The sequence below is a fragment of the Arabidopsis lyrata genome (genome assembly GCF_000004255.2).
Source record: "Arabidopsis lyrata subsp. lyrata unplaced genomic scaffold ARALYscaffold_7, whole genome shotgun sequence".
Classification (NCBI taxonomy): Eukaryota; Viridiplantae; Streptophyta; class Magnoliopsida; order Brassicales; family Brassicaceae; genus Arabidopsis; species Arabidopsis lyrata.
In genome coordinates, this window is record NW_003302549.1 from 22,707,600 (window position 1) to 22,721,263 (window position 13,664).

The window sequence follows — 13,664 nt, forward strand, 5'->3', positions numbered from 1 at the left end:
ATATTTTAGAAAGGTATATTCTAGATTATTTGGAATATAGGATCAAAATTATATAACAGAGAGATTTGACAATCTTTAGAAAAGATTTTAAGGAAACTGAATAGTTGATTATATTGATGCGTGATTAAGCTAAACAAAAAACGTAAAACTAAACAAAAAAACGATCTAGAATATAACAACTATTATAACTTATTTTTTTTTATAAAGGGTTTAAGGAAACTGAATATATTCTCCAAGATTTTAGGGAAACTGAATATATTCTCAAAGATTACGAATTGCTTGAATACGAATTTATATCTAAACAAAATATAACAACCTAATATCTTTAAGATCTTTAAACCCGTTTTTTGTTATTTGACCCGTTTTTTAATTAATTTGTTAATGTTAGTGACATAGAATTAAAATGATTATGATTAGAGATCTCTAATGGCATATATTATAATTTCTTACAAAATTAACGTTACGACTTATAGGATGTACTTTCCAAATAATAGTATAGGATATAACATTTTGGATAACATTTTCAATAACATTTTCGAACTATATGAGTATTATAATTCAAAATAGCATTTTTTATAAATTGGATTGATATAAAATGTTTTCAATGATATATCATTTTCATTAACATTTTCAATAACATTTTTCTATAACATGTTCGAATAATGGATTACTATATAACATTTTGAATAACATTTTGAATAACATTTCCGAATAATATATTAGTATATTAGTATAGGATTTTTGCTAATTGTGTTACATTTTCGAATTGATTAGTATATAACATTCTCGAATTATATTAATTATGTATTATATAAACAAAATCTTTTAATATCTTTAAACCCATTTGACCCGTTGACGCGTTAATATATATGAGTGAAATGGAATAAAATGATTATAATTAGAGATCTCTAATAGCATATATTGTAATTTCTTACAAAATCTAAGTTATGACTCTTAGGATTTACTTCCCAAATATTAGTATAGGATGCAAAAATAACCTAAAAGACAATTGAAATTACAATTGTTTTTTTTTAAATGAGTCAAAATGCAAAAGGAACCGCCTTCTCTCAGAAGACTTCCAGAGTACATTTTTTAAAAAATTAATTTTTTTATAAATACACTTTTTGAAGGAAAAAATAAAATCATGTAATTATAAACATTTGTAAATGAAATAAATTTAGGTTTAGTAAAATTGAATTGTTTTCAACATAGATGAATGAATGTAGATTGAGTCACGATATTCTTTGGTTTGGTGTTTGGAACATATATGTCATAGTATCGTTTGTATTTCTAGGGTTAGATTTTGGATTCTTAATTTCTTTTTCTTTTAAATTTGAATTTGACTTATATATGTTAGTTTCATGTATATTAAACATTTTATAAGTTAAATTTAGTTTAATGATGTGTTTGTTGCTATTTAGTTAGTTATTTGATTTTAGGGTTTAGAAGATTTAAATTTTTCCACAAATAATGGACTCGAAGACTTCTAGGTAAATATTCTCGTCGTATAGTAAATTTAGGGTTTAGAAGACTTTCATGTCTGTATCGAAAATATGTAACCTAATTAAAATTTGTGTCTCCCTATATAAAGAAAATTTACACATTCTCTTTCTTCCCGTCAAATGGATGCAGCAAAAATGTATGTTTCTCACTCTAAAACTCTCCAACGTCTCTTTAATCTCTTAGAACTTAAAACACCAAGGTTTATATCAATTTTTCATTTTTCTTATGTCTTTCTCACTAATTTATCTTGTTTTTCATTACATGATTATCATCTTTCACTCTTTTAAAGATAGATCTATAAATTTTAGAAATCTATTTTTGTGTATTTATAGGTTAGATTCTAAAGAGTTGTATATTTAACCTAATGTGATTTTTAATTTATTATTCAAGCATAAAAACTTATTTTGAAGTTTTTCTCTGTTTTGATGTCATTTGTTCGTTTTTGAATATTATGCAATTTTTTTTCAGATCAGAGTCACGCTTTGGAAGACTTCTCAGAAAACTTCCAAGGAAGTCTTTTGAACCCAAAAATATCTCAACTAATTGGAATTTGTCTCCTTATATAAAGAAAATCTACACATTTTCTCTTGTACTCTCAAATGGATGTAAATCTCACCCTTATAATAAGTTGTATTTTGTTATAAGTTCTTTGTTCTTTTTGAGTTTTTACGATATCTTATGTAAATTTACATTTTTTTTGGTGGGAATGTAAACTTACATTTACTGTAGTAGCATTACGACGCTTATTATTTTAAAAAGAGTGCTAAAATATTATAACTTCAAAAATGTTTACATTAGATGTACTGAAATGAAAATTCCTTTTTAATTTTCTAAAGCAATCTTAAGTTAATGCAGTGAGAAATCGACAATACACGCTTTTCAAATCAATCTTTACGCTGTTTTTAGTCTCTTTTTCTTTTTTTTGGGAACTCGCTAAATCTTTAGACTAGGGTAAATCGCCACTGCAGGTAAAGCTATAGTCACTTTGATGTGTCAGTAATGATACTTTTGGGGGTTGTGAATATCTTGGCGTGTCTTGTGACAACTATAACCATGTCCTAATTTAATTCTTGCCAAAACCATTATTACGATGTGCCAATTTGAGGTTTTATTAACTTAACCAAAACTATTATTACGATGATAATCAAGTGAATCTTATCTAATTAAAACACGTGGTAAGTTCTTTGTTCTTTTTGAGTTTTTACGATATCTTAGGTAAACTTACATTTTTTTTGGTGGGAATGTAAACTTACATTTACTGTATTATTTTAAAAAGAGTGCTAAAATATTACTATATCTAATGTTTGTGGAACTTATTTGTATAATGCGTTTAAATTGAACAAGAGGAAAATATTGATGGACAATACAATAACAAGAGGACAATATTAAGACTCAGTAGACAATTTCAATATTAAGAGGACAATATTAAGACTCGAACATTAAACATTAAACATTAAACATTAAACATTCATCAGGTAACAATTTTCATAATATTCCTAAAAACCTAGCTAGGTACAATCGATTAAATTTCTCAAACATGATCAACACAACACAAGTGACGATTAGTAAAAAACACAAGTTATGTTGTATTGCTATATAGTTTGTCTCAAAATTTTTATTATTATCGGGCATGAAATGTAATAATTAATCGATGATCTTTTAGTGCCACCTAATTAATCGACGTTAGATTTTTAATGTAAACCAATTTAATATATATTCACTTGTGCTTCACATGTAACCAAGTATAACCAGATATTACCATGTAGTACCAGCATTTAGAGTACATGTTAATTATTAACAAAGTTTGCTCAGGTATTATACCAAGTTGTTAAGAATCAGGTTACGTCATGAGTACATGTAGACACGTTCGCAGTGGAATTTTTCGAAATGTTAAATAGTGTAGGGTCTAGTAATCGAACCACACAGCTTTTATACTGTACTAGTAACACCCAAAAAGTCAACATTCAACATTTACGTTTTCCAACTTCACATGTACACACTTAATCCCGACATCACACATCATTACGTTTTGAATTGGGAACTGTTATAAACCACATGTTGGATGGACTCCATAACCGTGGACCTTATGCATATTCTAGAAGGCCCATGTCCATGTCCTAGAAGGCCCATGCCCATGTTCTTGAAGATTCTCCTTATGACGGCCTATATTGTACTTAGTGGGCTTTTGGGCTTTAGGGTTTACTAGCCCAATGGGGATTTGTCTCCCCTCATCATGTATATATATGTATCGAAATCTCATTCATTAATCAATAGAACAACACAGTTTACAACACGTTATCAGCACGACTTGCTCTTAACGAAAACCCTAAAACCCTAACCCTAAAAATCGCGGCACTGTTCATCACCGACACTGTTCATCTCGGTACTGTTCATCGCCGTACTGTTCATCGCCGACACTGTTCATCGCCGACACTGTTCATCGCGGCACTGTTCATCGCGGTACTGTTCATCGCGGCACTGTTCATCGCGGTACTGTTCATCGTGGTACTGTTTGCGGTTCGTTGCAGCAGCGTGAGTTACCGAGGTCTTTAGCTCCCGGTTCTAGTCCATACAACCCCATAAGGTGAAAGGTAACATCAAAACCCTAAAGCTAAAGAACCAACAATTGAACTTGAAAGTTAAGCAAAGAGAAACCCTAAAACGAATGATGATTGATTAAGTGATTGCTTTGCTTGTATGATTTGATTGCTTGCTTGATCCGATTGCTTGTTTGCTCGATTGTTTGACTCGTTTAGGTTGCTAAAAAAAAAAAGTTGATTTGATTATCGCTTAAGCTAAACTCGCCTAAGTTGCTAGAGAAGTTTTAATTATCTAAACCTAAAAATCGCAAATTACATAGGTTACGCAAATTACATGGGTTACGCAAATTACATAGGTTACGCAAATTACATGGGTTACGCAAATTATTTGCTTAGGGCGTTTTTAATTTGATTGTTTCTTTGATTGATTACATGCATAAGTTGTTAGAAACCCTAAAACTAAAATTGCATGAACCCTAGAAAACTTAGATAATCCTAAAACCCTAAATAAAATAGGAAACCCTAGAAAATAGGAAATCTTTAAAATCCTAAATCTTAGGGATAATAGAAAATCCTAAAACCCTAAATAAAATAGGAAATATCAAAACCCTAAATAATAGGAAATCTCAACAACCCTAAATCCTAAATAAAATAGGAAATCCTAAAAACCCTAAAATCTTAAATAGAAAATCTTAAAACTCTAAAACCCTAATCAAATTAGGAATTATTTAGAAATAGGAAAATTAATCCTAAAGTAAAGAGGAAAGTAAATCCTAAAAGGAAAAGGAAAAGTTAATCCTAATCAAAAGAGGAAATCTATTCATAAGCAAAAGAGGAAAGTCAAATCCCTAAGTAAATCGATTCATGGTTCGGTCTCAAATACCGCATGACACTAACGATTACATGATTTTGACTCAAAACTTTTCCTTGTAGATGTTGAATTACAACTTGTACTTTACTGCCCTAAATCTCTTAGGAGATAATTATTTTAAAATGGGCAATGGATACTAAGATTATCCTAAAGTCAAAAGGACTTGGTGAATGTATCTAATAAGGTAAGAATGCCAAGAGAGAAAGATAGATACAAGGCAATATTAGCCACCATCTTATTGAGAGTCTCATAATCCAGGACTATAAGTCCGTGGATGAGTCTATTGCTAGATGAAAAAAAAATAAAAATAATGACTTACAGATAAAAACAGTGAGTTACGACCTCATAGATTAACCCCATTACCTAATGCCAATAAGGCCGCAGAGGATAAGAAAGAATCCAAAGAATCTAACCACGTCTAAAGTGATAGACCACACGGCCGTGACCGTGGTGGATGGAAAGGACGTGGTTGTGGCCACTATAACTCATCCGGCCGTGGGAACCACTATAACCGTGGATGTAGACCCAATTCCGGCCGTGGTCGAGGGCGAGGACGATGTGGTATTTCCAAACTACAACACTCGACCAAATGAGTATGCCATAGATGTGGTATTGAAAGGACGTGGTTGTGGCCACTATAACTCATCCGGCCATGGGAACCACTATAACCGTGGATGTAGACCCAATTCCGGCCGTGGTCGAGGGCGAGGACGATGTGGTATTTCCAAACCACAACACTCGACCAAATGAGTATACCATAGATATGGAATGGGAAACCATTGGGCTAAGATATGTAGGACTTCCAAACATCGTTGTGACCTCTATCAAGAGAGTGTAAAGGGAAGAATCCTAAAGCCCATTTGGTATATAAAGATGGTGAACATGATCAAGATGATCTAATAGAGTATGAAACTTCTGATTGCATAAAAGAATCAAGTTGATAAATCTTACTTCGACATCAAAACCTCTATGTTTTTCTTTGCATTTTATGTGTTCATTGATTGTTATTTGCTTGAATTTATTTTATATTATTTTATGTTTAGAACATGATTCTTGTCCATATAAGAAATGGCCGAGGACAAGAACATAATTGTGGTGGATAGTGGAGCCACACAAAAGATAAGAGATATTTTCCTAAATCTCATAATGAAAAATGCCAATATTAGCACCATAGCGGGTATAGCTAGTCTTATTGAGGGCCATGGTCAAGCCCATATACTTTTATCAAAGGGCACGCATCTTGAAATAAGCGATGCCCTATATTCACCCAGCTCGAAGAGGAGCTTGTCAAGTTTCAAAAATATAAGATTGAATGGTTTCCATATTGAAACAAAGGGTGAAGGGAACAAAGAATTCCTAAATATAATTGAGATCACCCAAGGACATAAGAAAGTCCTAAGAGACTATACCCGCATTATCCACTGGTCTCTACTATGCTAAAATCGATATGATCGAAGCTAATATGGCAATGAACAAAGAGTTCATCGAGAAATTCACTTTATGGCATGACCGGCTTGGCCATCCGGGTCATAGTATGATGCGTAAACTAATAACTAATTCAAAGGGGCACACCCTAAGAGAGAAAAGAGTTATCCCTAAGAATCTCACGTGTGAAGCATGTTCACAAGGGAAACTCATTATAAGGCCATCACCGGCTAAGGTAAATAAAGAGACCTTAAAATTTCTGGAAAGGATACAAGGAGATATATGTATGGTCCTCATTGATGCATCGACAAGATGGTCGCATGTTTGTCTCCTATCTACTAGAAACCAAGTGTTTGCTAGGTTATTGGCCCAGATAATAAGACTGCGAGCCCACTTTCCAGATTTTCCGCTTAAGACTATACGTCTAGACAATGCCGGTGAATTCACGTCCCAAGCGTTTAATGACTACTGTATGTCCATGGGGGTAAGTGTGGAACATCCCGTAGCACATGTACATACACAGAATGGATTAGCGGAATCCTTCATTAAACGAATTCAATTGATAGCTCGACCATTACTCATGAGGTCGAAGCTTCCTGTAGCCGCTTGGGGACACGCTGTTTTACATGCATCAGGGCTTATACGCATAAGGCCATCTAGTGAAAATAGATATTCACCATCCCAATTACTCATGGGTCATGAGCCAGACATATCCCATCTAAAGACTTTCGGGTGTGCCATATATGTACCGATCGCTCCACCACATAGAACAAAGATGGGACCTCAAAGGAGGATGGGAATATATGTTGGATTTGATTCTCCCACCATTATTAAGTATCTAGAGCCAACTACGGGTGATCTATTTAAGGCTAGATACGCGGATTGTCATTTTAATGAATCCGAATTTCCTACTATAGGTGGAGAGACGAACAAGCTGGGTAAAGCAATAAAAGAAATATAATGAAATCAAACATCCTTAAATTGGCAAGATCCTCGGACTCTGGCATGAGAATCAGAGGTCCATAAGATTATACATTTGAAAAGCTAGCTAATCAATTGCCAGATTCCTTTGCTGACCCAAAGAAAGTTACAAAAACGTACATACCAGCTTGTAATGCACCAGTACGTATTGATATCCAAAAGCGAATCAATGAAATTGCTACCGAGTCTAACACACGAAAGAAACGTGGTAGACCAATAGGTTCCAAAGATAAAAATCCTCGAAAATCAAAGAAAGGTGCAATAAGAATCCGAGGTTACTAAGGAAACCATCCCAGACATGGAGATAAGGCCGGCCGGCTCTAAGGTACAGGTACCATATAATGTAGCTTGGGACGCCAAGCTGCAAAGTATTAAAGGTCCTGACCATAATAAATCTCAAATCGATTATATCATGTCTGGAACATAATGGAACATATAAGAAATGTCGACATAAGATGATTTTGCATGCAAGGTAGCACTTGAATTTATGAATATAAATGAGGATCAGGAGCCCACGTCTATACTAGAGTGCACTCAAAGACTTGATTGATTAAATGGTACAAGACCATAAAACGTGGAGCTAAGAATCATTAAGAAAAGGAATGAGTTTGGTCCGACCTTAAGGACACCATTCGATGTAAAAACCAGTAGGACACAAATGGGTCTTTGTGAAGAAGAGAAATGAGAATAATGAAATCGTGAGATATAAGGCACGGCTTGTAGCACAAGGATTCTCACAAAGACCGGGGATAGATTATGAAGAAACATACTCCCCTGTGGTGGATGCTAAGACATTTAAATTTTGCTAAGTCTGGCTATATAAAGAAAAAGACTTGATTTGCGGCTAATGGATGTAATGCCTGCATATTTATATAAGTCCACTGGATGATATATATGAGATTACCAGAGGGTATTGAGCTCAAAGATAAAGATAAGAAAGGGTCTCGAGACCAATACTGCATAAGGCTGAACAAATCGCTTTATGGACTGAAACAAAGTGGACGCATGTGGTACAATAGATTAAGCGAGTACCTAGTCAGAGAAGGTTATAAGAATGATCCCATCAGTCCATGTATCTTCATAAAGAAATTTGCAAACGAAGGGTTTGTGATAATAGCAGTATATGTGGATGATTTGAACATCCTTGGAACCTCTGGGGAAATCGCCCAAACAGTCAAATATCTAAAGAAAGAATTCGAGATGAAAGACCTAGGCAAGACAAAATTCTGTTTGGGATTGCAACTTGAGTACGTGAATAATGGAATCCTTGTGCATCAAAAGGCATATACTGAAAAAGTACTCAAGAGATTCAATATGGACCAGGCCCACCCATTGAGCAGCCCAATGGTGGTGAGAAGCCTCGGATTGGATAGTGATCCATTCGGTCCAAAAAAAGGATGAGGAAGAAGTTCTCGATCCTGAAGTGCCATACCTTAGTGCCATAGGAGCGTTAATGTACTTGGCTAGCCACACTAGACCAGACATATGTTTTGCCGTGAACCTCCTTTGCCTAAATTTAGTTCATGATCAACCCAAAGGCACTAGAAAGGTTTGAAGGAAGGTTTGGTTAAATTTTAAATTCTATTCTTCCTATGTTTGTTTATTTGGGTTTTATTCTATACTGATCTAACCAAAGAAGGTCTAGTTTGCTTTGGTTTAGTTTGTTTTGCTGATGCAGGTAAAATCAGATTATGGCATGGTCAATAGATAGGAACTACGTGTGGCTTGATCCCTTCCAAGGGTACGTAGGCAGCCTTCTTCAAGGCGCAGCTACTACAACATCAAAGACCATCATATGAGGAGACAACACGCCTGTATCGCTCAGCTCAAGGACGGCTACATCAAGGGAGATCGGACGAAGCACATTCTAACAAAGTTCTTCTTCACGCATGACTTGCAAAGGGATGGAGAAGTTCGAGTGGTACAAGTTCGATCCAGCGACAACTCAGCCGATCTCTTTACCAAGGCATTACCAACATCGACATTGAGGAAGCTCACGCATCAAATTGGAATGCGGAGACTTAAGGACTTGCAGGGATGACCAAAACAGGGGGAGTAATACGTGCTGTACTCTTTTTCCTTAACCATGGTTTTGTCCCAATGGGTTTTCCTGGTAAGGTTTTAATGAGGCAGCATCCCCAAGCGTATTACTGAGATCCTTTGGCATCTACACGGTTATGTCATCCAAGGGGGAGTGTTATAAACCACATGTTGGATGGACTCCATAACCGTGGACCTTATGCATATTCTAGAAGGCCCATGTCCATGTCCTAGAAGGCCCATGCCCATGTTCTTGAAGATTCTCCTTATGACGGCCTATATTGTACTTAGTGGGCTTTTGGGCTTTAGGGTTTACTAGCCCAATGGGGATTTGTCTCCCCTCATCATGTATATATATGTATCGAAATCTCATTCATTAATCAATAGAACAACACAGTTTACAACAGGAACTAAATCTTCAATGGGGAGAAAATTGATCTCTCATGAGAGGCTCCCTCATCAATTGTGAAAAAAAATAAATCAGAAAGAATTTATTTTGAGAGAAACAGCTCTCATTAGAGAAATCTTGAGTGATAAGAGAGACGATGACGTGACTTATTCTGAACCGTCGATTGTTTTGATCAAAAAAAAAAAAAACGCGTAAAAAAAAAAGCAAAGTAGCGAAACTCGATTTCATTTCCGACTCTTGTCTCTTTTTCTTTGCGAGACGCCACCATCGCCTGTCTCCGCCACGGGGAAGTCAGCGAAGTCTTTCGAGCAAGATCTGATGGAGATGCAGACTATGTTGGAGAAGATGAAGATCGAGAAGGAGAAGACGGAGGAGTTGCTTAAGGAGAAAGACGAGATTCTGAGAAAGAAGGAGGAGGAGCTAGAGACGAGAGACGCTGAGCAGGAGAAACTTAAGGTGGAGCTGAAGAACCTTCAGAAGACGAAGGAATTCAAACCTAACATGGTATAATCTCTAGATCTAGCTTTTGGTTCTCGATTTGGCTGGGTTTTTGTGATTAGATTGGAATTTTGTGATTGATTCATTTGAGATTTTGGCTTGATAGTTGATATTCCAATTTTGGCTTTCGATATACTTTAGATTGGAATATATCTGATTTATGCTGATTCCGAATGTGTAATTGATCATTTGAGATTTTTTCTTTGACAGTTGATACAAGTTTTTTCATAGATTCATAGGTTAGAGAGTAGAATCTAAGTCAGATTCAGGATTGGTTCTCTTTTAGTGCATGTCTCTTTGGTTTCACATTTATAAAGAAAAACCATGTAAACAAGATCATTACTAGTTGCATTTGTTACTTTTTCTTACAAGTTTTATCCTCTTGTTTCCATTGGTGGATGGTGTAGCAAGATGATGCTCGTTCGTATATTCAAGAAAGTACCAAGGAAGGCAGCTGGGATTCCGGTTTTCGCAAAAGGAAGTTAGGAGGAGATGGAAAGAAGACGTCCTATTGGTACATGTCCTATTACTTCTCGCTATGTTTCTAAATTTGGTGTGAATGTGATCAACTTTTTTCTTTTTATATTTCGCTGTAGGTTTGATGGTAATGACATCCAAGGGTACAAAATATATAGGGAAGTCAATGAAATCTCAAAGAAGAATGCTGGCTCAGATTTATCTTGTTTGAGCTGGGAAACTGAAGCAACCAATCTAGATGAGAGTCGCTGTAAGATTTTGATCTATGTTTGTGCTTCTACTCTTTAAGATGTGAGGAACTGTTTTGACATTCATTAAGTATATCCTGTAATGGCAGAGGGAGTTATCATCAAGCAAAGCTTCTTCTTTGGCTGCAATTGGTGGGATGATTGAGACAGAAGCTATACCAGTTGTTGAGAAATATCATAAGGTATTTTTTTCTACTGCTACCTACATCTCTCTAATTACTTCTTAATGTTATATCATGTTCTAAAGACTGTTGTCACTGTCCTCCAGGTGATGGTTGCAAGGTCGGGGCAGCTTGTATATGTCCAAATCAGTTTCTCAGGTATGAATTCTTTGTCTCTGTACAGCTTGTATATGTAAAAAACAGATCTCACAGTGTTGAGCCAGTACATGTTTTACTCTTTTCATGTTTTTGCTGTTTCAAATCCTGGGAATAAGGAATAATTTTAATATAGTTGGTCTTTTTTGTTCATTGGTCATTTTTTTACAGATCATTGATACATTTTTGGATACAGTCATGTCTGTTGTAGTTTAATGTGTTTAATGTATGATGTGTTTGTAAAATGAATTCTTTGTCTCTGTTTTGGTGAGGTTAAATGAAGTGGTTGAGTCTTTTCTCACAAGTGGAGAAGGCATCGATTTAACAGACTCTAAATCAAGGTACAGTTCAAAGTAGTTGTTTCATTTAATTGCTGGTTTGTGCTATGTGATTAATGCTTGGTTTGTGTTTGATTAGGACAGTTTTTGCTTTTGTAAATGTTTTCTTTGTTCTTTGAAATAAATGCTTTCTAGTTGGAGTATTGTAGGTAAAGACAATTAGTGTCTTTACCTTGGCATTCATTGCTAATACTTCAATAAGTTTCAGTCTTCTTCCTTAAAACACAATCACGCTTACAAAACACAAAACACAATCAATTTTCAGCCTTCAGCCTAAAAACACAATCACTTCCTTTAACACAATCACTTTCACTTCCTTTAACCTTCAGCCTAACCCAAAACACAATCACTTTCACTTTCATATCTAAAAAATGGATGATATGAATCCATTTAATCAGTCATCGGGTTTCATGGATCTATTGCAAAGTCAACAAGAAGACATGTCTCAGTTTGCAAGTGGATCAACTGAAGTCCCAGCTTTTAGTAGTCAACTGTCTGAAGAAGGAAGTGAAGATGAAGGAAATGAAGCTGAAATCAAACCGAAGCAAAGCATATCACGAAAGAAATGGACAGCAAAAGAAGATATTGTTCTCGTCAGTGCTTGGCTTAATACCAGCAAGGATCCGGTGATTGGTAATGACCAACAAGGTCAATCCTTTTGGAAGAGGATTGCAGCATATGTTGCTGCTAGTCCTTCCCTTGACGGAATGCCAAAGAGAGAGCATGCTCAATGTAAACAAAGGTGGGCAAAGGTCAATAAAAGTGTTACCAAGTTTGTGGGTTGTCATAAGACAGCAACAACTCATAAAACTAGTGGTCAGTCAGAGGATGATGTTATGAAGCTGGCTCACGAGATCTACTACAATGATACCAAGAAGAATTTCACTTTAGATCATGCATGGAGAGAGTTAAAGTTTGATCAGAAATGGTGTGAAGCTACAACTCGAGGAGGAAATGATAATGCTAAAAGAAGGAAGTGTGGGGATGGTAATGCAAGTTCCCAGCCTATCAATGTTGAAGATGATTCAGTCATGAGTCGACCTCCTGGTGTGAAGGTAGCCAAAGCGAAAGGAAGGAAGTCAGCCACTGTTAAAGAAGGAAAGAAGCCAGCAACGGGTAAAGGAGAAGCAGGCCAGTCTGTGGAACATTTTCAGAATTTGTGGGAACTAAAGGAGAAGGATTGGGATCTTAAAGAGAAGCAAAGCAAGTATCAGATGCTTGAAAGTCTACTTTCAAGAACTGAGCCTCTTTCGGACATTGACTTGTTCCTAAAAAATAAGCTAATCACGGAGCTTTGGTCCTAAGTTTTAAAGTTTTAGTTTGGTCCTAAGTTTTAAGCTAAGAATCAGATGCTTTTTAGTTTTTTTGTCTCATGTATGATATTGCTTTGTAAGTTCTAGTATTATGTCTCATGTATGATATTGTTTAAAGTTCTAGTTTAAGTCTATGTACTCTAAAGCTTTGTAACTTGTCTTGTATGATATTGCTTTGTAATGTATGATATGTCTTGTTGTGTATCATGTGTCATGTTTTAACTTGTCTTGTTTTTTTGCTAGATGCCAAAGAGACCAATGTGTGCAAGTGGTGTGTTGTCTGATGCCAAAGAGATCAATATGTACCACAAATAATTTGTATGTTTTTTGTGAACCACGAACTTTATTCTAGCTAATTTGTACCACAAACGAGCTTATTCTTTGGGTACCACAAACTTTATTCTTTATTTTTTACCTTTGCTATAAATAATATCCATCGTCTTTAGATGTCTCACAACTCAAACTTTTCTATTATTGTTCTTTGCTTCAACTACAAAAACTATTTTTCCCTTAATTTTTCTTTGCTTTGACCACAAAACAATCAACCACCAAAGCTTTTATATATATCTATATTGTTTAATACTTAAACCTACCAAACAATATGGCCTCTTCATCCCGTACTCCATTCGACGACGCCATGGAAGAAAGCTTCTCTCAATCACTTGATCAACAATTCGAGAATATGTTCGTCGAATTGTCTAATG

The 13,664-nt window shown here is 35.4% G+C and overlaps 1 protein-coding gene across 5 annotated transcripts; it reads left to right on the forward strand.

The window, feature by feature from the left end:
- The first annotated feature begins 9,859 nt into the window (after positions 1-9,859).
- Positions 9,860-13,407, forward strand: LOC9304754 (glutathione S-transferase T3). 5 transcript variants are annotated; one of them, XM_021017308.1, is made up of 6 exons: positions 9,864-10,273; positions 10,675-10,994; positions 11,082-11,174; positions 11,261-11,312; positions 11,593-11,650; positions 13,204-13,407. In XM_021017308.1, the coding sequence occupies exons 2-6, from the start codon at positions 10,983-10,985 to the stop codon at positions 13,310-13,312; spliced, it is 324 nt and encodes a 107-aa protein (XP_020872967.1). In that variant the 5' UTR covers positions 9,864-10,273; positions 10,675-10,982; the 3' UTR covers positions 13,313-13,407. The 5 variants fall into 5 exon arrangements, 4 of the variants coding, with proteins under 4 accessions (XP_020872965.1, XP_020872966.1, XP_020872964.1 ...); XR_002330330.1 differs by having other exon boundaries at positions 9,871-10,273; positions 10,675-10,781; positions 10,864-10,994; positions 11,261-11,650; XM_021017306.1 differs by lacking the exon at positions 13,204-13,407 and having other exon boundaries at positions 9,860-10,273; positions 11,582-13,130.
- The last annotated feature ends 257 nt before the right edge of the window (positions 13,408-13,664 follow it).

Excerpts from the sequence above, each read along its gene's own strand:
- LOC9304754 (XM_021017306.1), top strand. The coding sequence starts at position 12,019 with ATGGATGATATGAATCCATTTAATCAGTCATCGGGTTTCATGGATCTA.